Here is a 25333-nt window from a genome sequence, read left to right as displayed (position 1 = left end):
CTGTCGGGCTGAACCTCCAAAGCTGCCGGGATCCGGCGCGCAGCAAAGTGCTGAGCGCGGGTGCTGGTTAAGGCTGGGCCCGCCCGACAAGGGACACCGAGAGTGCGGACGCGCCGCCTAGGCGCTGCGCTCCCAGAGGCGTCCGCGGCTGCAGGAGGGGCGTCTGCCCCCCACCCGAGGTGAGCAGAGGGTGGGGGTCGGGGTCCCGGGCTGCACATGCGCCGGGAGCCACCTGGGTCCGCTGCCACCGACACTCCTAGGCTCTACAAAAAAACCCGTTACCTGAGCCCTTGGGTCCCGCAGCGCCTTGTCCAGTCTCTCCCCGCGCGTCCTTCCTCCCCTTTACTCTGTTCCTTCCGACTCCCCTCTTCCTCTCGGCCCCCTCTGGCCGCACTTCTCTGTTCAGAACGACACTCTTGGGGGTGTCCAACGGACCCGCGGAAGTGCCTGAATCCAAAGCCCCATTTCACAGACGAGGGTACTGAGGGCCCCCCTCCCCCGGAGGGGGAGAACGGATTCATGCTTTCCTCCCTCTTGCCCTTCCTTGACCCGCTCCTCTCTGTTTTGCTCGGTCTCACCCTTCTGGCCGCTCCACACACCCGCGCCGCGGCGGCAGCGGGGGGAGCTCGGGCTCTTTCCCTTCTGGTAAACACACCCGCCAGCCGGTCCGCTGCCACTGCCCTTATAAAGTCAGCGGCCGCCGGACTTCCTGCCGGAGCGGGAGCCCCCTCCCCTGGCTGGAGCCGGCGGGAGGGCTCCGAGGCTCGCAGCGTGTAGCTCTGCGCCCTACGGAGTGAGTGAGGGGTGCCCCGGGGCACCAGGGGAGCAGGAGGGCCGGGTCTAGGTCTCAGTCCACGTGGCAGCTGTTGGCTTGCATCGAGAGACCGTAGGGACCCTGGTCGCCTGGCGCGGAAAGGGGGAGGGCTTGCTGTCGCCCAGTCCCAGAGGAGAGGAGTGGTCTAAAAGGCCACAGGAAGGGAGTGGGGTGGGGGCAGCGGTGTCTTAGGCCAGCCTCAGACTTCCCTTTCCTCCTCCCGCTAGCTTCTGGGGGTCCCTTCTGGCGCGGGAGGCAGGATACTGGCCAGCGGTGGCTTCAGAGTGCCCTCTGCCCCTTGCTGACTTCTGGGGACTTGGGAAAGTGCGGGTTTGGCCCCCGGAAACGGGGCTCTGCCGGTCCTGGCCTGGGTGGAAGAGCCCGGCAGCGCGCCAGCAAGCTGTTGAGCTAAGACAGGACCTTCGTTGTCTTGATAGTGGCCCGGCGGGAACTCAATGCCACGTGCGCCCCTGGCACTGCCAGTACGCCCTGAGGCAGCTCGGCGGCACCCGCTGGGAAGCCCAGGGCTGTATGGGGCCTCCATGAATGCCCCCTCGTGGGCTGGCTCAGCAGTCACCATGATGCAGGACCCTAGCCAGGGGCCGCTGGGGGGCCCTTCGCTCAGCGCTCTGTTCCTGTGCAGGCTCGTGGCCAGCATGGCCCCCACGCTGCAGCAGGCGTACCGGCGGCGCTGGTGGATGGCCTGCACGGCCGTGCTGGAGAACCTCTTCTTCTCTGCCGTGCTCCTGGGCTGGGCCTCCCTGCTGATCATGCTCAAGAGCGAGGGCTTCTATTCCAGCATGTGCCCAGGTACGCCAGAGAAGGGGCCCGCCAGGCTGGAGGAGGGGAAGCAGAGGGGGAAGGTGGACACCAGAGAAGGACAGGTGGCTGAGTGGACAGGAAGCAGGGCTCCTTAAACCCGGGCATTGGGCAGGGAGTTGGAGAGGCCACTTCTTGACCTCTTCAAACTTCATCTAGAGAATGGGCAGCACTCTGCCCACTCTGCCTCCTTTATCTAATCCAGTCTTCACTGAATGCCAGGTATCCTGCTGGGTATCCAGATGCTGGATGGACCAGCAGAGTCCTAAGCCCTTGGCAGCCTCAGGTCTAGAGCAAAATGAAGACTTCTAGAAGGGAAGTGCTGCCGGTACACCTCGCTGGTGAAGGATTTCTGGAAGAATAAATAAGGCGCAGGAGAACCTACAGAGTGGGTTGCATGTAAAGGGCCTGCATGCCTTTTTCAGGACCTTGAACCCCCAGATCTTCAAATCACCTGTTTGTACAAAATTAATAGTCTCATTTCATTAGACTATTGATGAAATGAGACTATTAACTCATTTCATCGATAGTCTAATGAAATGAGACTATTAACTTTTAGTCTCAGGCATCCAGGAGTATTCCCATTTTCTATTTCAATAACCTGGACTGTGTGTGACCCCCAGTGAGTGTGTGGAAATTCTAATATTCCATATGTAAGATAACCTAACCATATCTGACCAATAACTGCCCTGGGCTGTCTGCTGGAAGGGTTATCTTCCTTTTCTGGGAAGGAGAGCTGTGCTGGCAAGCTCAGCCTAAGGAGCTGGATGGATGTGGATTTTGGTCCTCCCCCTGCTTATTCTGTTCCTCCAACTTCCATATTGTGGAACAGGGTCTTGGGGTAAGGCCAGCTTGGGTTCCAATCCCAGCTTCCACGAGTTTTACCAGCTGAGTGATATCAGCGAGTTCCTTAAAACATTGAGCCTCATTTGCCTGGTCTGCAAAATGGGAATAATATTATAATAATACTGGGGGTGCCAAAAAAATGTATACAAGTGGACACTTTGGTCAATGCTGCTCAAGCAGTAGTTCGCTGTAATCACAAGTGTCTGGTCACTGATGGTTACCACTTTGAGCACCTCTTGTAATTGCAGAAGTCAAATGTGACTTGTATTCATCTTTTGTTATCGGTATATATTTAGTATTACAATTTTGATAGTTATGTCCTTTCTTAAAATGTGTATGCATTTGTTTGGCGCCCTCTGTATTTATCCCACAAGGGTGCTGTGAGAGTCCATGGTGGTTGATAAACATTAGTATCATTCAGTTCCTGGCTTTACGGGGCAGGGGGCGGGGGGTCCTCAACTCAATTCCCTGCAGGCACCTGCCTTGGTTGTGGGAAGAAAGCTGAGGCCTTGGAGGCTGCTCCGCCCATGCCAAGGTTATCTGTAAGGAAACAGCTGGTGTCGTGGAGGAATGGCCCAATTACAGGGTGATGGGGGCCCCAGCAGGTGGAGATTAGAGTTGGTAGCTGGCCTGGGGAGGTTGGTTGGGTCAGGAGGATTAGGTTTGGGATGAAATGATAGGTGTTTCAGGGTGACTAAGAGAACCAGGCAGAGAGCTAGGAGGACTTTGGGGAGCCCCATTTGCAAATGGAGGTGGGGAGTTCAGGTCCCATCTGAGTTGTTTACCCTCAAGACTGGAGAGGACTTGTCCTAGTGGCTTTGATGCCAACCCCTGCCAATCCAATAGCTTCTTCCTGCCTTCTCCACATGTTTTTTTTTTAATCAACTTTATTGAAAACTACTTTACATCACACATTTTGAGGAGGTTTGACAAATTTATACACCTCAGGAACCATCACCATAGTCAGTATTGAGAATATTTCCATCACCCCCCCCAAACTCCTGCTTCCCTTTTACTGCCCATCCCTCCACCTGTGCTTCTTAAAAATATGGACAAGAGCTTTATTAAGATATAAGTCACATATCTTACAATTCACCCATTTAAAGTATACAACTTAATAATAGTTATAGGAATATAAAGTACAGAACAAGGAATATAGTCAATAATACTGTAATAACTATATATGATGTTATAAGGATACTGGACTTTTCAGGGTGATCACTTTGAAAGTTATATAAATGTCTAATCACTAAGTTTACACCTGCAACTAGTATAATATGGTATGTTAACTGTAATTGAAAAATTCAAAACTAAAATTAAAAAACGATTAAAAATAAATAAAGAAATGGTCTTTGAAGAAATAGTTGCAGTTGCCTGAAACTAAAAAAAAAAAAAAAAGTAGTTGCAGTTGAATAAATGTACCTAATGCGTGAAAAGAAAAACAAAACAAAAAATAAAGTATACAATTTAATGGTTTTAGCATATTCATAGTTGTGCAACCATCACCACAATCAATTTTGGAACATTTTCTTGATCCCAAAAAGTAACCCTGTACCCATTATCAATACCTACTCTCCCCACTCATCCCTTCACCCCCAAGAACTAGGAAATCACCCATCTACTTTCTGTCATAGGTCTGCCTATGACAAAAATAGATTTCTGAACATTTCATCTAAATGGCATCTTATAATATGTGGTCTTTAGTGACAGGCTTCTCTCACTTAGCATGGTGTTTTCAAGGTTCCTCCAGGTTGTAGCATGTGTTAGGCCTTAGTTTCTAATATTCCATTGACTGGATCTATCACATTTTATTTATCCATTCATCAGTGATGGCCATGTGGGTTGTTTCCACTTTTTGGCTCTTATGAAAAAGGCTCCTATTCACATAAAGTTTTTCTTTGGACATATGCTTCCTTTCCACTTAGGTATATGTCTAGGAATGGAAGTGCTGGACCATAAGGGTAACTCTATGTTTAACATTTTGAGGAATGGCTAGAGTGTTTTCCAAAGTGGCTGCACTATTTTGCATTCCCACCAGCGGTGTATTGAGGGTTCCAGTTTCTCCATACCCTAGACAACACTTGTCATTGCTCATCTTTTGTATTATAGCCATCTAGTGGACATAAAGTATTATCTTTTTGTGGTTTTTGATTTGCATTTCCTTAATGGCTAATGATGTTGGAAATCTTTTGTGTACTTCTCGGCCTTTGGTATATCTTCTTTGTAGAAATGTCTGTTCAGAGCATTTGCCAATTTTAAAATTGGGTTGTTTGCCTTTTTATTTTTGAGCTGTAAGAGTACTTTATATTCTAGATACTAGTCCCTTATCAGATAGTGATTTGCAAAATTTTTCTCCCACTGTGAGTTGTCTTTTCACATTCTTCACGTGAAAAGCACAACACTTTAGGGGCACAAAAGTTTTCAATATTGATGAAGCCTAATCTATGTATTTTTTCTTTTACCATTTGTGTTTTGGTGTCCTGTTTAAGAAACCATTGCCTAAGCTAAGGTTGCAAAGATTTGTGCTTATGTTTTCTCCTAAGAGTTTTCTATTTTAGCTTACATTTAGATCTTCGGTCCATGGGGAGTTAAGTTTTGTATGTGGTGTGTGATATCCACCTGGGTGGGGTTTTGAGTTGCCCAGAAGTAAGTGTGTGTCTGAGCCTGGTTGTTTGGAGTCTCTAGAGGTGACCAACGTGAACCTTCCTCCTATTCTCAGAACTTATTTGCCTGTTTTTGGAAAGCAGGCCACCACATGTCTCTCTTCCCCCACCACTCTTTCATTCAAGGGACTCCAGCCTCAGTCCTTAAGACATCAGGCTGATTGGGGGTGCTATATCCCATTCTATCTCAGTCATGCTGCCCTATCAAAAGTGCCTATTTTCTGCTTCTTGAAGCCTCATTCGCTGTGATCTTGGCCTCCCTCTATATGGTCCCAAGAACACAAAATCAGCCCAGGAAACTGTGTCCCCATAATGTGTGAAGCAGACAGCATGACTTCCAACTCTCCTATGTGACGGTTGGCTGATGTGAGCCAGTTACTTAACTTTCTTAATGTCTCAGTTACCCCATATGCAAAAAGGAACCAATAACCCCTACTGCAGGGCTGTTGTAAAAATGAAATGAGAGCAAAATTGCAAAATTCAGACAACTGGTGGCTCTGGATCCCCCCTTTGCCAGCCTTTGCTGTGTGACCTTAGGCAAATCACCTATTTTCTCTGGATCTCCACTTCTAAGTCTGTGCAGTGGAGTGGAAAACCCTCATCCTCCTTGCCGCAGAGCAGTGATGTGAGGACCAAATGATGTCATTTAACAAATGTGGAGTTCATTAGTGTCAGCTTTGGGGTTTTCCCTGGCTTCTAAGCTTGACTCTGTCACTAACTTACCAAGTATGTTTTCTCTGTCCCACCCCATGCCTCACTTAAGTTGTCTTTGGGGCCGCGCCCTCTGTCTTCTCAGTGCTTTCTGCTGTCCCTCTGTTGAAGTTCACCCTGGGGTGGGTGGTAACCCACCTGTAGGGGCATCACATAGAAAGAGGGCTGTGTGACTCAGAATTTAGGCAGGGGCAGTTCAGTTTATCATACACTACTGTATATCCCACATAAGTGCCGAAATAAGAAAACAGTGACTGAAGTTCATTGAGCATTTTCTATTTGCTAATTAGATCTTTAGTCCTTACAACAAATCTGTGATGTAGGTATTATTATTGACCCTATTTATAGAAGAGAAAGCTGAAGCTCAGAGATGCTAAGTAACTTGCCTGAGGTCACACAGGTAATAAACAGGGAGCAGAGCAAACATTCAACCCCAAATCTGACTTTGGAACCTTTCTTCTTGGCCTCGTGGGACTAGTGTAGACCTCCTTCTCTGACCTCCTTAAGCTTGGGGGAGTCCAGACATAGACAAGATTACTAGCTAGAGCCCAATCCTTTGGGAGTTTTGGTGAATGTGACTGTGTCATTTGCAGGAAAGCAAAGAAACAGGGGATGAGGAAGGGCTCACTGATCAGGGAGACCAAGAAAATAGGATCGTCTTGTGAGTGTTTATGCAGCAACCCTCAGAGCCAGCCTCACAAGTGGCTGCCACCACTCCCCCCATTTCACAGATGGGCTACCAGAGCCTCGGTTTCAGCAGCACAGCTAATGGAGCCAGCGTTTAGCCATGCTCTGGACTCCACAGGCAGATGGATGAACGATGATCCTGTTTTCCATTGTTTCCCAGACCTAGTCATTTGTAGTTCACCTCCATGACCTCACTATTTCTATGTGCTATAGGTGCTATTATTTACTTAGTACTTCCTTTTAAATCAACCCACTTAAAAAAAATAAACCTCATTTTAAAGTGTAATATTCTTGGAATCTTGGGTTTGATGTTACTTACAAACATACATACACATCATACACATTTGTACACGTATGTTTCTAACATACATACATATATATCCCTAACAACACGTACTTGTATGTGTGTATGTATATATGTGTGTGTTTTGATACTGATTCAAATAGCTAATAGCTATGAAACACCCAAAACCATTCCATGTGCCTCCTAAACCCATCCTGAGCACCCACCCCATCTGTTGTGTATACCACACTTGGGGAAACACAGTTTTCCCTGGCGTCTAAGCTTAACTCTGTCACTTACCAAGTATGTTTTCTCTGTCCCACCCTATGCCTCACTTGACTTGTCTGTCAAAGTGAGAGAGTTGGGCTGGATTTCAAAGACCTCTTCTATTGTCTTGACATAGCTAGAGGTCTAAGAGGTCTTTGCTTCTTGGCCTGCATCCCTCTTGCCTCAGAAGTCTGGCTTTATTCAAGCACACAGAGTGATCAGGTCTCAGGAACTAGCTCGTATTAGTCAAACTCACAAGAGGCTGATCGATAAACCAGAGAAACGAATGTGTTAATTGACCTGGAGCTATTAGCAACCCCGGGGGCTGGAATTCTGCACCAGTGGAAGAATGGATTTCTTTGCCAGCTCACGCATCTGCTTGGCAACTTGCTAAGCTGCCCTGTACAGGACAGAGAGGTTCTGTGATACAATGGAGAAGCGTTGGTGCTGGAAATTGTCTTGAGTTTGAATCTGAGACTGCCTGTAAGGGGCTGTGTGGCTGTGAGCTGCTTTGCTTCTTGGAGCCTCATCAGCTATAAAATGGGGATCATATACTCGCTTTTTATGGTTGTGAGGATTCAATGAGATGCTACACAAAAAAAGCCTGGCACAAAGTAGGTGTTAATTAATTGAGAGGTAGTAGGACTGTTCGTGAGAGACAAGGGTCATTTGACGGTCAGAGACTTCGAAGGAGGGACAGTGTCTAATTCATGGGCTGCAAACTAAAAGGCCAACAGAGGCCAGGCAGTTAATAATTGGCAAATCAGGACAGATGTAAGATGCCTAATGTCTGAGAGTTAAAAGTGAGGTGAAGACTTGGGTGACCTAGAGAAGGCAAGCCCTGGCGAAAAGGGGTGCCCTCTACTCAGCTTCAGCAATGGCCAGATCTTCTGACTTCTTAAAGAGAAGCCAGGCTTCTGGATTTTTTATGTGATAACTCCTGATTTTAAACTGGCACTCAATTAAAATTTCCAAGCCAAGCAAAACTTGTGTGTGGGCCATTGCTGGTCCGCCGTGTGCAGCCTCTGGCCTAAATGATCTTTGTGTTTCTTCCTGCATTACCCACTGTCCCAACACAGTGCCTGTCATATAGCAGATATCCAGTTAGTGTGAGTAGATGGAATAATAAATGGGTGCAGACAAACCTGGTGGAGAAATGAACAGTGATCATAAAATCACTAAATTATGGGGCTCGCCTGAACCCCTAAGTTGTGTGGTCTCAACTGCTAATCACTTCTTCCAGGTGCCTGAGCACTTGGCAGCTGGTACCTATGGATGGAAACTCCCCATGGCCCAATGCAGCTTTTCACCTGGTTGGCCAGCACTTATGATGTGAAAGTCTTCTTTGTGAGATCACTTCACCCTTCTGCCAAATGCATGCCCTTCAGATATCTGAAGTCAGGGGTCATTGTCACCACTGAGGGCAGATACCATCCCCCTCCCAGAAACCAGGCACTGTTACATCTTCCTGTCACAGCACCTGTAATTCTTTAAATCAGCATCTGCTCTTTTCCTTGTGCACTAATATAAGCCTCACAAGAGCTGAGATCCTCCTGTCTTATTCACTGTAGGATCCTCAGCACCTAGAGAAGAGGCTGATCACATTGTGACCCTCCAGGGGGGCCATCATCTCCCCTTCATCAGCCATTTCGGGAGCTCCCTCTCTGGGCCAGGCCCTGTACAAAGGTCTCTGTTCACCTTCTCCAACTGATCTCCTGAAGAGCCTGAGGGTTAGACATTCCCTGCTCCCTTTTACAGGCAAGGGGCCTGAGGATCAAAGAGAGGACGTTACATGTCTGAGGTTGCACAGCTAGTAAGGATGGTGGTGGGAATTCAGACCCTGACCGCTCTGCCTTCCAGGTGCACCCTGAGTTTGCCCTTGGCAATGATGGCTAAGTAACAAATAGGAGGCAGGGTGCAGCTACCTCATGGCTCACTGAGCTTTGAGTGAAGTGAAATCACCCTCCTTCCCCCACTAGCCTTTTTCATTAACTTGTCTCAACTCCAAGTTGGCAGTTTACCTGGAGGACACGTCCTCCAAGTGAACTTCCAAGGGGTATTGGAGGGCAGTGCTACGGTCCTAATTCTGCACCTCAGTTTCATCATCTGGAGACTGGAGATACTTTGTTAGCTGACTCCTGGGGCTGCTGTGGGCTAATACAGTGATTGTTGAAAACAGTGCCTAGTACATAGTTGAGTGCTCAATAAATATTAGCTATTATTTTATCAGAATGTCATTTATGGGGCGAGCTTCCTGTAGGTTTTAAGTGAATCTTGTTACATCAACTGAGCATCACTCACTGACTTGTCCCTGGATTCGAGGGTGCTTCCTGTTGGGGGTCTATGACCCACTAGGCTTGGCCATTGAGTGAATGTTACAACTTGGTAAATACTGTGGTGTCCGTGAGCACATTTGAGCTAGCTGAGGCCTCTGATTGGGTGTCTGGCAGCCCTGGGGTCATATACTGGTCACTGCCATCTCTGGAGCCCCGTCCCCACCTGGTTGGCAGTAAATCAGAGGCATGGGATTTGAGTGCAGGACCCCTGATGCCAGGCCACTCTCTCCTGTGCCCAGCTGCTCCTGCTGTCATGTGCTGAGCCCTCCCTTCCTCCTCTTCAGCTGAGAACACCACCAATGCTACCCAGGATGCACAGCTCCGGTGGCCCAGCTGTGACTCCCAGGAAGAGATGCTCAACCTGGGCTTCACCATTGGCTCCTTTGTGCTCAGCGCCACCACCCTGCCACTGGGGATCCTCATGGACCGTTTTGGCCCCCGGCCCACACGGCTGGTTGGCAGGTGAGGTGGTGGGGCCAGGCCTTGGGGAGCTGGAGGGCAGGGACTGGTGCTGCAGGGGGAGGGGAGGCTTCGAGTGTTAACAGTCAACCCCCCCCCCACATCTCCACAGTGCCACCTTCGCGGCATCCTGCACCCTCATGGCCCTGGCCTCTTGGGACACCAAAGGTGAGAGGTCTGGCCTCTCATACCCCCATGGAAAAGAATGAGTGGGATAAAGGTGATGTTTACCCCAGCTCCTGCCCTTGGCCTCCCACAGCTCCCAAATGCCCTCATTCACCCCTCTCCCATTCCCAGTTCTCTCTCCGTTGATATTCCTGGCACTGTCCCTGAATGGCTTTGGTGGCATCTGCCTAACGTTCTCTTCACTCACGGTGAGTATGACAGGCTCCGGCTTGGCAGCGGGGCACCAGGAATGGGGTGGGGGTAGGAGAGAGTGAAGGTGAGAGTGGAGAAGGGCCAGTGGACACAGGTCAAATGTGTGTGTGTGTGTGTGACTGTGTGTGTGTGTGTGTGTGTGAGTGTGTGTGTGTGTGTGTGACTGTGTGTGTGTGTCGAGCCCATACTGTCTATTGAGTTCTGTTCTAGACACTGGGGCTATAGCACAAACAGAACTGAACTCCTGCACCTTGCTGGAGCTTGCATTCAGGGTTTGGGGGAACAGGCAATCCCCCCAATAAGTAAACTAATCAATTTTGTCTGTAGTCGTAAGTGCTGGAAAGAAAATAAAACTGGGTAATGCGATAGTGACAGGAAGAGAGCAGCTTGGGACAATGTGTGTGTTTGCCTAGTGTGTGTGGTGCTGTCCACCAGAAAGGGCGTGAGAAGGCAAATGTATTTGTGAGTATATTCTATCAAACCGTATAAAATTGCTGATGTTGATCTTACTTGACCTACAAAAATGGCTTTTTCACAGGTCTCGCCCTCTTATGCATATGTGTCAGTTTTTTGTGTGTGTCACTCTGACCGTGTATGTTTATGTACGTGGGTGAATCAGTATAAGCGTTCAAGGCTTATGAGTGTGTGATGGGGTAAGCGGTTTCTGTGTGGACCAGCCTCTGGAACTGGCTGTTTATCTCTGGCTGGGCTGTTTATCTCTGATGAGGGCCGCCTCACCACCAAACTGGGTGTTTTTGGCCGAATTTCACCTCAGCCCTTCATTCCAGCACAGGACATTTCACAACTCTCTTAAGGAAGCAGATCCCTTCCTCTCCGCCCCCTTCCGCAGCGTCTTCTCCACGCTGTGCAACTTGGCTCGGGGCCCTAAATCCCTTTTGCTTTGCTCTGCCCTGCGCGGCGTGGCGGGAAGCCTAACCTTGGACCCTGTCCTGGCAGGCCTAGAGGACAGGCTTAGGGGGCTCGGCCTGCAGACCGGCCGCCTCTCCTCCCCTGCCCGCCGCCAGTAATCTCCAACCAATGGCAGGGCCCGGCGCCAGCCCCGGCCCCGCCCCGCGGGCCTCTGTGGTAGCTCGGTTCCCAACCAGGACGTCCAGTGCTGCCCAGCCTGTCAGCCCAGGGTTAGCCAGGCTGGCCCTGCGCCGTTCTGGGTGGAGACAGCGCTCTGGGACCCATGGGTTATGGGGCGGTGTGGCAGGGCGGCACAAGGGCCTGGACGCTCTCAGCGCTGGCACTTTCCCTGGTGGCCTTGGCAGCGTGCCTTGGAGATACAGGGTTCCAGGGAAACCTCTCCCCGAGTAGGAGGTCAGCCTGGCCCCACACCGTTTTCATAGCTACTGGGAGGTTGGTGGGGGACTCAGTTCTCTGTTTATCCATCTTCCTTTTCAGAGTTATTTGAGGTTCCCTTCTGGGCTTGGGTTTTCCCTTTTGTGGAGAGGGTTTAAGCCTCTAAGGCCCTTCCCAGCTATGGGATCTGTTGACCTGGGGAGGATGATGGGGTCAGAGAGGGCGGCATGACTTTGCTTTCCCCTCCCCTGAGGGTTTGGTTCAGGCCAGTGAGCAGAACATAAGACCAATTAATTCTCTACTGGTGGGAGTTTTGTGCACGTCAGAGCCACCACCTCTCCTGGAAACCTGGCCTCCCTTCATCCCACCCTCACCTCCCTAGTCTGTCCCATGACTTGTCCTGGCTCAGCAGAAACTGTGAACAGGGTCCTTTGGGGCCACTGGGAAGGTTAAGGGGCACCATCCTGTTACAGAGTCAGCCATGGTCACAGCCTTGAGTCTCAGGACTAGAATGGCCAGACAGGGGAGAAAGTCATTAACATGCTCTGTGAACTTGAATACAGTTCCTTCTGTCTCTGGGCCTCAATTTTCTTACCAGTCAAATAAGTTGCACTAGATCAGTGTTTCTTTTTTTAAAAAAAAGTAATATATTTTTCGATGACAGCTGACATACAGTATCATATTAGTTTCAGGAGTACAACACAGTGATTAGACATTTCTATACCACACAAAGTAGATCAGTGTTTCTTAAACACCCATTCCATGGGTTATAAAGAGGCATCACACAATAAAGGGCTCCATATGCAACTAACTTAGGAAACCCTGGGGTTAAACAAAATTGACAAAATTTCTCTTTGAGGGCGCTTCTGGGAGCCTTTTAGATGCTAAAGTGCCTTGGGAGTCTATAGGAGGGTGGTTGGAGCAATTTCTGACATTGATTTGCCTTAGAACTTTTCTGTGGCGTCTCAGGGGGCTACTGCTCCTGGAGCTCGCTGTGCAGATAGCTGGGCTGGATGCTTCCAAGTTTTTCAGGCGGGGCTGGGAAGGGGGAGCCCTGGGCTGATGTTGGGGGTCTCCCCTGCTCACTGGCAGTGTCTTCTTCCCTCAGTTACCCAACATGTTTGGGAACCTGCGCTCCACTATCATGGCCCTCCTGATCGGCTCCTATGCCTCTTCTGCCATCACGTTCCCAGGAATCAAGGTATGGAGCTGCCTGGGGGGTACAGTGAGGTCACTGGGTTTTCTTGTTGTTGTTGTTTTTAATTTTTATTGGGGAATATTGGGGAACTGTGTTTCTCTCCAGGGCCCATCAGCTCCAAGTCGTCCCTCAATCTAGCTGTGGAGGGCACAGCTCAGCTCCAAACCGCCGTTGCCCCCTTCCCCCCCTCCCCAGACTCAGTGGCAGCTCGTTGTCTTCAATCTAGTTGTGGATGGCACAGCTCACTGGCCCATGTGGCAATCGAACTGGCTACCCTGTTGTTCAGAGCTTGCACTCTAACCAACTGAGCTATCTGGCCACCCCTCCCTGGGTTTTCTTTTGCCTTTACGCAAGGACTGGGTGGGGCTGGGTACATAGTGGCTAGTGTCTGGTGACTCAGTTCCAGCCACTCAAGGACACTTCCCACCATCTCTGGGGGGAAAAGCACTGAGGCATCATGGGAAGAGACTACACCCTGCTGCCGACCAGTGGGCCTGATTTTTTTTCTCTCCTCCTTTCCTTTACCGTTGCCTCAGTCCAGGCCTTCATCCTCTCTTCTGGGCCGGTGCAGGCTTTCTCAGCTGGTCTCCTTGCCTCTGATCTTTCACTTCTCCCATCTGTCATTCATATGACTTCCGGAATGATCTTAGATGGAGGATTTGCTCACACACCCGCTTTGCCTACAGAATCAAGTTCATCCTCTTCTCATGCATTCAAGACCTTTGGTTCTCTGACCTTACCCAACCTTTCCAGCCACATCTTCCCTGGGCCTAGAGAGGCTGGGTAACTTGGGTCCAAGGTCACAAAGCTAGTCCATGCCAGGCCAGATCCTAGACAGGTCAGTGTGGTGGACCTAGAGCCCAAAGGCCTGAGTTTTGGTTCTGGGCAAGCCTGGGGCCTCATTTCTTCCTTTGATATCAAATGGTAACAAAGTGCTCTTTCAGCTGGGCCACAGCATGCCCCTCACATTCCGCCTTGGGCAGTTAATTTGTTAGTTTGGAAGGCACTTGCTCAGCGTGTACAAATGAGTTTGAGAGTGTGTATTGGCGGGGTGGCCGTCAATTAGTCAGGTAGCAGCAGGCATGGAAGATGGCAGTTCTCCCTTCTCTTCAACTAAGGCAACTAAGTGGGGTTTGAGGAGCCAGATCTTACCCCTACTCATTAGGGAGTATGGTCCTCTGAAGCTCTGTCCTGCCCACAGGGAAGAAAGAGCCCCAAGGCCCAGGGAGCCCCCAGGAGGAGCAGTTTTCCTGGGCAGCACTGGAGCTCTGAGCAGTAGTTTGAGGGGGAGGATAGACGTCAGTCATTCTAGGCAGAGGATGGCAGAGAGGACAAAAGGAGTGACACCATCTCACATACCTGCTTCCCCAGTAGAGGGGCTGACACATTGGCACAGAATCCCAATCAATTCAGAAGCTACTAGTAGTCCTGGGTTAGGAGGCCTTGAGCTGAGCATTGCACACCTCCCCTCCCCTCTCAGTGTCGCATCTGGGAGCACCTGTGAAAAGTGAAATAAGGCTTAGTCCGCTTTGGTTTGTCTTTCCCCGAGGGAACAGGCCAGGAACAGGCAGGATAAACACTGTTTGGCCTGGTAAACTTAGAGCCTTAATTTTCCTCTTTTATACCTAAAATGAAATGATGTTTTTGTGTAAAAACAAACATGTATGGAGTCATAGGCAAAGTTTGTGTGTCTTTTTAAGATAATTGAAATTTCAAAGACATTTTGAGCTTGTGGCCAGCAACGTCAGCACCTTATGGGAACTACTTCACCCTACTTTAGGGAGACTGCAGTGAAAAAGGAAGAGGATGGTGGGGCTTCTAGGTCTGACTCTTATCTTCTGGTCTTGGTTTCCTCATCTGCATTGGACACAAGGAATGAGGTAGAAGAGACTTTCTCTAAGGCCTCTGAGGCCTGGGTTCTACCTCTGGCTGGAAGAGGTGGGTCTGGGGCCAGGTGGCCTCCCTCATGGACCTGCCCTCTCCTCCCACAGCTGATCTACGATGCCGGTGTGTCCTTCATGGTCATCATGTTCACCTGGTCGGGCCTGGCCTGCCTCATCTTTCTTAACTGTGCCCTCAACTGGCCCAGCGAAGCCTTTCCTGCTCCTGAGGAAAGCAGCTACACGTGAGTGGCTCGATGGGGGCGCTGGGGTGGGAGGGGGGACCCCCTGTTGCAGAGGGGGAAGCCAGAGGTGTGATGATGTGATGGACAGAAACAGCTTTAGAGTCAGAGAGACCTAGATTTGCAAATCACCTGAGTTCTCTGAGGTCTGCTTTTTCATCCTTACCCACCCATGGGTGTTTGGAATAGACCTGGCACATTATAGGTCAAAACGTGGTGACTGTTCCTTTCTGGGTTTCAAGGATGGAATTCAGAGTAGAAGGGACCCCAGCAATAGTGCCACGTGCTATGTGGACCCAGAGGGGAGATACAAAGGAATCAAATACCCCACACTTTGTGGGGCAGCCTGAACGCCAACTTTTTCCAACCCCCTATCAGTTTACCAGGGGAATGTGTGTGTGTGTGTGTGTGTGTGTGTGTGTGTGTGTGTTGCTCCACTACAAAGCACATAGGGTGCCTATCAAACAGCTGGTATTTATCAAGTGTCTCCTGTATGCCAGGCACTGCTTAGCCCTCATATACTTCTCAAACAGCCCTATGACGTGGATTCTGTTAACTCCCTTAATAATACAGGTGCAGGGAACAAAGTGACTTTCCTAAGGTCATACCATTGAAAGGAGGGTGAATCTGAGGTTGGAACCAGGCTCTCTGACTCCAATCAGAGTTCTCGATGCTGCCTCTATGGCAACAACCCCAGTGGAAAATGATTCATCCACTCTTTACTTCCTGGGCACTAAGCTGGTCCCTGGGCCGGGCTCTGAGGGACCTAGACATGACCCCTGCACTATGGAGCTTAGCAATGGCATGTCAAAGCTGGGTAAAGGGGTGCTCGGTACCCCCGGGATGACTGGGACAGGTCCCTGGAGGCAGGCTGTTGAGGGTGGGCTCTGTGGGGCTGGTTCCCACTTGTTCCCACCTGGCTGCTCGCAGGAAAACGATCAAGATCACTGGGCTGGCCCTGGATCACAAGATCACAGGTGACCGCTTCTACACACATGTGACCAACGTGGGCCAGAGGCTGAACCAGAAGGCCTCCAGCTTGGAGGAGAATGACCTCTATCTTTCCTCCCAGGACGGTCGTGGTACCTCAGAAAACCCTCGTGAGAGTGAGTGTCTGGTCAAGGTGCCAGTCTTGGGGGATGGGGAAGGTGGGTCCTCACGCCTGGTGAGCACTCATGCCCAAGGGCTCACCTCTCCCCTCTTCAGTTCTCATAACACCCCAGGATGTAGGTGGGTAATCCACATTTACAGAATTGGGGAACGGGCGGTGGTGGTGGGGGAACGGGAATCAGAGCTCATAGAACTCTGGGAAGTTCAGATTCAGGAGTACTCTGCTGGATTCCTGGGGTGATGGAGAGAGGAGCTTCCAGAATGGGGCAGGGTCTGCAGGCCTGTGGAGAAGCTGGTTTCATCAGGACTTCCTGCAACCTCTGAGCTTCTTGCATCAGGTGCATAGCGCCAGGTGAGCCAGCTTCCGGGCTAAGGCCCGCCAATGCCTGGCTGGCTGGCGCCCCCTGCTGGTCGCAGGAAGAGCTGCAACCCGCCTCCTGCCGGGGCCACTTCCCAAAGTGTCAACTTTGAGATTAGTGAAGGAGCACCGGTCTTGGAGTCAGGACATGAGGGTTTGAGTCCCGCTCCTCAGTTACAGGTGAGGTGACTTGGGTAGATCACTTAACCCTGCTCTCGCTTCCCTCATTTCTTAAATGAGCACTAATAACACCCACCTCACAGGGAAGTTGGTTGTGAGGGTTGAATGAAGTCATGAAAGCAGAAGCTCTTTGTAAACTGCAGAACACTGTGCAGTTACGAAGGTGTTATCCCCGCTGCTGGTCCTCCCGTGGCCGACGTATGGGGGTGAGCTGAGTCAGGCTGACCTACAGCTTCCAGCCCCGTGAGCTTGGGCAAGTCATTGAACTGCCTGAGCCACAGTTTCCCCATCTGTAAAATGTGGTAAAGACAGATGTATGATTGGATTAAATGGGATAATATGTGTCAAGAATGCTGTACATAGTAAGTACTTAATAAATAGTAGCTGGAGTTATTATTACCACACCAAACATAGGGTGTACAGAGGTCACCTGAAAAATATTCTGCTGAGATAGTTACAGAACTGGGCAAGAACTTGGAGTCTAGTAAGTCCAAACCCTTGTTTTTGAAGAACCCGGTCTCTCCAAAGTCACACAGAACTGCAACAGCTAGGACATTCAGAGGGAAATGGAAGGTCTGGGGCTCAGAGGTGCCCCCTGCTGTCTCCCCAGAGTCTGTCCCCTTACGCAAGAGCCTCTGCTCCCCCATTTTCCTGTGGAGCCTCCTCACCATGGGCATAACCCAGCTGCGGGTCATCTTCTACATGGCCGCCATGAACAAGATGCTGGAGTACATCGTGACTGGGGGCCCGGAACATGGTGAGGTGCTGCTGAGCCCACTGGGGACCCAGGACGGTCACTCTGGCTGAGCTCCTCTCACCCTGACTTCTCCCCCTGCCTCTCCCAACAGAGACAGTTGTCCTGAAACAAAAGGCAGCAGAGACAGGTAAGGGGATGAAAGTTGGGGCCCTGGCCCGCACCCACCTTGCCACTGCTTGCTTTGAAGGAAGCCTGGACCCACCTTATCACCCTGGGCATTTGGGGGATCTAAGAATCTGGGGTCAGAGGAAGGCTATTTTGGCACTCCCTCTTCTCCGCTGGAAGTGGGTGGTGATGCCAGCTCCTGACCCCACTTCCCTTCCCACCCTGCCCAGTTGCGTTCTACACCTCCATCTTTGGGGGCCTGCAGCTGCTGTGCCTTCTCACCTGCCCTCTCATCGGCTATATCATGGACTGGCGGATCAAGGACTGCGTGGATGAAGGACTCAGTGGTGGCACTGAGGGCATTGCCCTTGGAGATGCCAGGTGACCCACACAGGGATGGTGACAGCAAGTAGTCAGATGGTGCTTTTCATTTTCTATGTGCTTTCATATCCAGCATCTTGATTCATTTTCCTAAGAGCCCTGGGAGAACAGAGGTACCTCCCCATTTTACAGATGAGGAAACTGAGGCTAAGAGGGAACATGACTTGCTTGATAGTAAATATAGCTGCCATCAAGTGCGCTAGGCAACTTGCATTGTCTTATTTAGTCCTGCAAAAGCTCTCTGAGGTAGCTACATTATCCTCATTTCACAGATGAGGAAGCTGAGACACAGAAAGGTTAAGTAACTTACCCAAGGTCACACAGCTTTTAGCAGCAGGCTCTAGAACCCATGTTATAAAGGGTATACTCTAAAGGGTATACTCTAAAGCCTCCTTAAGGCTAGGAAGAGATAGCGTTGGTATATTGGATATCTATTGCTGTATAATAAATTTCCCCCAAACTTGGCATCTTTAAACGACAAACATTTAAACATTTATTGTCCCATGTAATTTCTGAGAGTCAGGAATCTGGGACTGACTTAGCTGGAAGGTTCTGTCAGATTCTATGTCTGTTCGGGCTGCTCTAACCAAACACCACAGGCTGGTGGCTTCTCAACAAAAGTAATTTATTTCTCACAGTTCTGGAGCTGGCAGTCTGAGATCAGGGTGGTTGAGTGAGGCCGTTCTGGGTGGTAGGCTCCTTGCTGTGTCCTCCTGTGACAGAGGAACTAGGGAGCTCCGTGGGGCCTCTTTTCTAAGGGCACTAATCCCATGATGAGGGGTCTGCCGCCATGATCTAATCACCTCCCAAAGGCCCCACCTCCTAATACCACCCCCTTGGGCCTTAGCATTTCAACAGATGAAGTTGGAGTGGGAGGTGGATACAAACATTCAGACCATAGCAGGGTCTCTCGTAGGGCTGCAGTCATCTGAAGTGTTGACTGGGGTTGAAGAGTCTGCTCCTAAACTCACTCATGTGGCTGTTGGCAGGAGGTTCCGTTCCTCCCCACCTGGGCCTCTCCACAGGGCTGCTCACCACGAGGCAGCTGGCTTCCCCCAGAGCGACATCTAAGGGAGCGGGACCAAGACAGAATTTGCAGTGTCTTTCGTAATGCGATCTCAGAAGTGACACACCATCACTCCTGTTGTGTTCTATTGGTTACACAGCGTAACTGGTACAGTGTGCAGGGGGGCCCACGGGGTACGAACACCAGGAGGCAGGGGTCTTTGGGGCCAACTTGTTGGCTGGAGACCACTGTTGGGTCTTGAACTGACGTCTTCTGACTGCTGTGCTCTTTTTCTGCTAATCCCATAGTCCCTGTTTGTCCTGAGAGGCTGGGAGAGGGAGACTAGGAGAGAAAATGTCTAAGGAACACACAGTGGCTTCCCTCCCCCCTGGCGGTGCCCCTGCCCTGGTACCCAGCCTTCCTCCTCTGCCCTCTGCTGCTGGTGGCCACGTTCCATTAGCAGGGCCCTTCTATCTAGGACGGATGGGCAGCCTGCCCTCATCCCAGCCTCCTGAGCTCTCCCCTGGGCCAGCCTCAGAGCCCTTGACCTTGCTGCAGAGAGGGGCTTGCTGGGTAGTCACATTTGTCCAGGCTGGTGGGCAGAGACACTTTCCTAGGGCTTCCAGTGAGAAATGGTGTGAGAGCTCCCCATTCTCCACCTTCCTTCCCATCCTTGAGTCTCAGACTTCAGTGTGCGTGTGAAAGCTTGGGATCTTTGTCTAAATGCAGATTCCTGGGCCCCACTCTGGAGAGTCTGAGGTTTGTAGTGAGGCCTTGGAATCTGTATTTTTAAGGAAGGCCCCAGGGGATGCTGGTATAGTTGGTGGGGAGCCATACTTTGAGAAACGGTGTTCTCCCTTTCCTGCTGCCCTGATAGCAAAGGAACAGCAGGAGGGGGAGAAGCCAAGGCTGAGAACCAGGGAGCTCCCCAGGAGGTAGAGGCAGCAGCCAGTGACGGTCTGTTCTCCTCAGGGATGGGGTTGCCACCAAGTCTGCCCGACCACGCTACCGCAAGATCCAGAAACTCACCAATGCCATCAACGCCTTCACCCTGACCAACTTTCTGCTTGTGGCCTTTGGCATCACCTGCCTCATTAACAACTTACACCTCCAGGTACCCACCTCCGTCCGCCCCACTCTGTCTGCCTCCCAGGACTCCTCCAAAGAGATGGAACCTGCCTTCCAGGAAGCACGGTTCTTGTCTTCTGGGTTTTCCAGGAAGTGTTTATAGTAAGTTGGGTGGCTGAGAGATAGGCAGATGGAGATGGGCCTCTTCACCTCATCCATCCTCCATCCTGCTCCCACACCCGCTCTTAACCTCTTCCCTCTCTTTTTGGTTTCAGTTTGTGACCTTTGTCCTGCACACGATAGTTCGAGGTTTCTACCACTCGGCCTGTGGAGGCCTTTACGCTGCAGTGTGAGTCAGCCCGGGGTTAACTGCCTTCCTGAGCACCCCTCCCCTCATAACTAGAGGACCCCAGAGCAGTCACAAGGGCCCCAGATACCCCTTAAGGCACCCCTCCCACTGCTGGTAGGCATGGCCTCCCCAGCCTCCCTGGAATGCTGATGTCTCAGAGGATGGGGTGGGTGGAGAGGATTGGTGGGGATCTGCGAGGCCATCTGGTCCACGGCCCTCTCCAAGTTCCTCTAATGACGGGAAGCTCCCTTCCTCAGAGGCAGCCCATTTTACTGCAGGAGAATTCCACTGTCAGAAAGGCTTCCCTTAGAGCAGGGGTGTCCAAACTTTTTACGTTTTTCACCAAGGGCCATATGCGGTAAAATACACAAACAGCCGGGCCACTCACTCGAGGTGAGGTACGTATTGCCTCACCTGGTTTATTTAAGTCAACTAAATACATTTTTGGAATTTGTTGCGGGCCAATTAACAATGGATTGCGGACTGCAGTTGGCCCGCGGGCCGCAATATTGACACCCCTGCCTTAGAGGAAGCTGAAATACCTGATTTGATGACACTATGGTCCTATGTTTGCTCTGTGGAATGGCTCCCAAACTGGCCTTTCCATACGTCAGCCCTGTAGAAATGTCCAGACAGCGATTTTCCGGCTTTGGGTTGAATGGCCCCCATTTCCCTTTCTCTTTTCTCTTCCGGTTCCCACTGCCAGGCACTGCCAAGGGGCTCTCCCTTGTGTACATGATGGAGCAATATAGGGTATTACAATAGTGGTGAAATATCCTAACTGTTACTGAGTACTTATTCCGTGGCAGGCAATGTGAGACACTTGGCCAGCACCCCCTTATCTAAACCTCACTACAGCCGTCTCAGTTCTGCTTCCTTCATTTGCTCGAGCTGAAATGTTGGTGTCAGCTGCCCATTCCACACAGCCCAAATCTAACCCTTCTTATCATCTCCACCACCTCTGTCCTAGATTGTTGCAGCAGCCTCTGGATGGTCTCCCCTCAGCTGCCCTTGCCTTCCCTTGGGCTATTTTTAACACAGGAGCTAGAGACACCTGTTAGAACATAAGTCTCTTCATGGCATTCCATGGCTTCCCGTTTTGTCTCACTCAAAGAAAAAGCCAAAGGTTTTATTGTGACTTACAAGGCCATGGGAGCTCTCTACCCCTTCTTCCTCTCCCCAGCTCACACACTCCCCTCCTCCTATGACCACCTCAGTGCCTCAGATACCCCAAGCATGTTCTCTACTTGGGATCTGTGTAGTTGCTGTTCCCTCTTCCTAGAACATTCTTCCTCCAGCTATTTGCAAGGCTCGCAGGTGTCTCACCTTCTCCAGGTCTTCACCCAGCTGTCCTCTACTCAGTGAGGCGTCCCCTGGCCATCCTATCTACAATTGCAACTTTCTTAACACCCTCACCCCGTTTCTCTACTTAACTTCTTAGCACTTATCACCATCGAAGACACTGTTTTTATCTTGCTTATTGGGTGACTACCACCGGCCCCACCAGAATGCCACCTCCATGAGGACAGGGATCTTTGTCTGGTTCATGGCTGAATCTCCCTGCACCTAGACTGGCAGCTGGCACATAGTAGGAGCTCAATAAATATTTGTTAAGAATAAACGAAGAGCCCAGTGAAGTTAGGGCTATCCCTGTTTTCAGTGGAGGAAGTCAGACTCAGAGAGCTTGAGTTACTTGCTATTATCACATAGACAGGAGGCGTCACAAGCCTCCTTGGTGGCCCTGAAGTCATGGCATATATACCCGCTAGGCCAGGGACCAAAGAGCACATGTGAAGAGTATGAATTCGTAAGCCCTATGCTGCCTGGCTAACATAACGTGGTGTCCAGGGAGGGGCGCAGGAGGCATGTCAGGCTGGAGGGCCACACGCCTTCATGTTTGGACCCCCTCTCATCAACAGGTTCCCGTCCAACCACTTTGGGACACTGACAGGCCTGCAGTCCCTCATCAGTGCTGTGTCCGCCCTGCTCCAGCAGCCGCTCTTCAAGGCCATGGTGGGGCCCTTGAAAGGAAATTCCTTCTGGGTAAGAACTGGGGGTGTCCTGGGGGGAACAGGAGCCCTTTTCGTAGGTGCAGTCTGGGAGCTGGAGGCTTGTATGTGCTAGAATCCCTCGCCCCTCTCTCAGCCAGGAGATGCCTTTGGGAGTCTCTAATCTGGGGGTTCCCAAGCTGGCTGCCCAACAGAGCCCCTCACAGAGTGTTAAAGACACACATTCTCCAGGCTTCTGAGTCACCGTCTCTTGGCCTAGGTCCAGGAGTCTGTTTTTCATAAGCTCCCAGGTGACATGTGAAGTGGCCCAGTTCTGATCTGATCCATTTCCACCATATGCAGGGACCTTCTCCAGCACCCCTGAGAAGGGGTTCCTCCAAACCCTCTCAGTGACAACACCTCTCCTGCACAAGGCAGCAGCCACTGGTACTGTCAGAAAGGCTTCCTTACATTGAACTGACATCTGCCTCCCGAAAGCTGGTCTCTCTGCCCCGGCCACCCACTCCCCATAAACCCTTCTCCCATAAGAATGATGACGAAGTGACAGGTGCCATTTACAGAGCGCTCGCTGGGTGCTAAGGACACTGTGTACTTTCTTTTCAATTATAGTTAACATTCAATATTATTTTGTATTAGTTTCAGGTGTACTGCATAGTGGTTAGACATTTATATAATTTATGGAGTGATTCTCCCGATTAGTCTAGTACCCACCTGGCACCATACATAGTTGGTACGTTATTGACTATATTCCCTATGCTGCACTTCACGTCCCCATGACTATTTTTTAACTACCAATTTATACTTCTTAATCTCTTCACCTTTTTCATCCAGTGCCCCAAGCCCCCTCCCATCTGGTGACCATCAGTTTGTTCTCTGTAGCTATGAATCTATTTCTGTTTTGTTTGTTCATTTATTTTGTTCTTTAGAGTCCACATATAAGTGAGATTATATGGTATTTGTCTTTCTCTGTTTGACTTATTTCACTTAGCATAATACCTTCTAGGTTCATTCATGTTGTTGCAAGTGATAAGATTTCATTCTTTTTTATGGCTGAGTAATATTTACATATATATCATATTATATATATATATATATATATATATATATATATATATATATATGCATGCCACATCTTCTTTATCCAATTGCCTATTGATTGGCACTTAGGTTGGTTCCCTATCTTGGCTATTGTAAATAACACTGCAGTAAACATAGCAGTGCATATATCTTTTCAAATTAGTTTTTTTGGATTTCTTCAGATACATACCCAGAAGTGGATTGCTGGGTGATAAAGTAGTTCTATTTTTAATTTTTGGAGGAACCTCCATGCTATTTTCCATAGTGGCTGTACCAATTTGCAATCCCACCACATGCACAAGGGTTCCCTTTTTTCCACATCCTCGCCAACACTTGTTGTTTGTTGATGTATTGATAATGGCCATCCTGACAGGTGTGAAGTGATATCTCACTATGGTTTAATTTGCCTTTCTGTGATGATTAGTGACGCTGAGCCTCTTTTCATGTCTATTGGCCATTTCTATGTCCTCTTTGGAGAAATGTCTCTTCAGGTCCTTTGCCCATTTTTTAAATTGGATTGTTTGGGTTTTTTTGGTGTTGAGTTGTGGGAGTTCTTTATAAATTTTGGATATTAAGCCCTTATCAGATGTATCATTGGCACATAATACCATCTACTTCTATCACTTCATCTTTGTGCTAAGAAGGAGGCACTTAGAGTTGAGATGACTTGCCCAGAGTCACAGAGCGAGTAATAAGGGGTGTGAACTGAGTCCAAGCCCATGGGAGGCCACTGTGCTGGGCACCCCCAAGCCTTCTGTCCTCTGGGCTATATGTTCCAACTCCTTTAACTGCCTGGGAGCTCTTCCCACCACCTCAAATAATCCCACTGTCAGCATCCTCAGAGGTCCAGGTTCCCAGCCTGGAAGGCCCCATTTTAGGAGCTGCCTGGCCAGCCCAGACTCCTTTGGTTCTACCCGCTTCCTCATGTCTACCTGGAGGGTGCCAGAGCATGTAGGCACTGGCACACTGGCATTAGCCAGGGTTCACACCAGACTCTGCCACTTTACAAGGCTGCTTAATATTAAATAAGATACTGTTGGAACAGTGATTGAGCACAATAAGTTCTAGCTATGCTTATTATTCTGGAATAGGACCTGGAGTGAAACGGCTGCCTTCTCCTCCCTGTTGGAGGCCATGGTGGGTCCCCAAGGGAGATGCGGGAGAATAGGAACCTACCTGACTCTGTCTCTCTCTCTCTTTGTTCTGAAGGTGAATCTGGGCCTCCTGCTAGTCTCACTCCTGGGATTCCTGCTACCTTCCTACCTCTTCTACTACCGTGCCCGGCTCCAGAGGGAGCACACCTCTGACTGGGAGGGCCCCCTGAAGTCACCTGGCAGCGTAGACCTCTGAGGCCGAGAGGCCTGGATAACAGGCAGCTAAGGCCTGAGCAACCAAAGGGAATGCCTCATATGGCTTTTCTACCTGTAACACAGGCAGAGCCAGGGGCCGTGGATTTATAAATACCAAGAGAAGTTCTATTTTTGTAGGGACTTGCTAAAAGGCAAAAAATACACCCTAAAAGAAAAAAATCCCCTTGACTGGAGACGGCCCCTGTGCTAGAAGGATGGGGGCTCTTCCTCCTCAGATTGGAGGAGACCAGGGTGCGAGGCTGCCCTTTCTCTGGGCTTTGTCCCAGGGGCCTGCCTCCTGGTGCCTCCTGGGGGCTTGTGCGATCAGCAAATATGCTTCCCCTGAGGTCCCTGTTCAATGCCCAGAGTGTGCATACGTGTGTGTGTGTGTGTGTGTGTGTGTGTGTATGAAACAACCTTCCCCTCAGAGGAAAGGGGCCTGAGGTGCTTGCTGTGTCCTGGATGGGGTGTGGGGGGGTAAGCCCCTTCCAGGGGCCGGAGGGCAGGTCCCCTCCCTGGTGCTGCTTCTTGCAGATCTTAGTGGAAATAAAAAGGGAAGTGAGAGACTGGCTAGTGTGTTTCTGTGTCTTGAGGGGGTGGGGGTGTCTTCCCACACCCCTACCCCTCTTCTTCACCCAGGCTCAGCTGGGTTTTGCGTAGGATGCCGAAAGTGCAAGCCTGTCCACCTCTGGCTGG

General features: G+C 50.3%; 1 protein-coding gene across 5 annotated transcripts; it reads left to right on the top strand.

Moving 5' to 3' along the window:
• Positions 1-39: 39 nt before the first annotated feature.
• On the top strand, positions 40-25201 carry SLC43A1 (solute carrier family 43 member 1). 5 transcript variants are annotated; one of them, XM_019715405.3, is made up of 15 exons: positions 40-179; positions 1458-1624; positions 9711-9888; positions 9998-10053; positions 10183-10259; positions 12677-12769; positions 14758-14891; positions 15819-15994; positions 17147-17293; positions 17385-17420; positions 17629-17779; positions 19758-19899; positions 20129-20202; positions 22122-22245; positions 24498-25201. In XM_019715405.3, exons 2-15 carry the CDS (start codon positions 1471-1473, stop codon positions 24636-24638), a joined length of 1683 nt encoding a protein of 560 aa, XP_019570964.3. In that variant the 5' UTR covers positions 40-179; positions 1458-1470; the 3' UTR covers positions 24639-25201. The 5 variants fall into 5 exon arrangements, with proteins under 5 accessions (XP_019570964.3, XP_074192508.1, XP_019570967.3 ...); XM_074336407.2 differs by lacking the exon at positions 24498-25201 and adding an exon at positions 22554-23193; XM_019715408.3 differs by lacking the exon at positions 40-179 and adding an exon at positions 660-793.
• Positions 25202-25333: the final 132 nt, after the last annotated feature.

Source organism: Rhinolophus sinicus, chromosome 14, assembly GCF_057876585.1.
Source record: "Rhinolophus sinicus isolate RSI-liver-muscle chromosome 14, RSI-T2T, whole genome shotgun sequence".
In the NCBI taxonomy this organism is placed as follows: Eukaryota; Metazoa; Chordata; class Mammalia; order Chiroptera; family Rhinolophidae; genus Rhinolophus; species Rhinolophus sinicus.
Note: the sequence above shows the minus strand (reverse complement) of the source record. Positions and strands in the feature narration are given on the sequence as shown.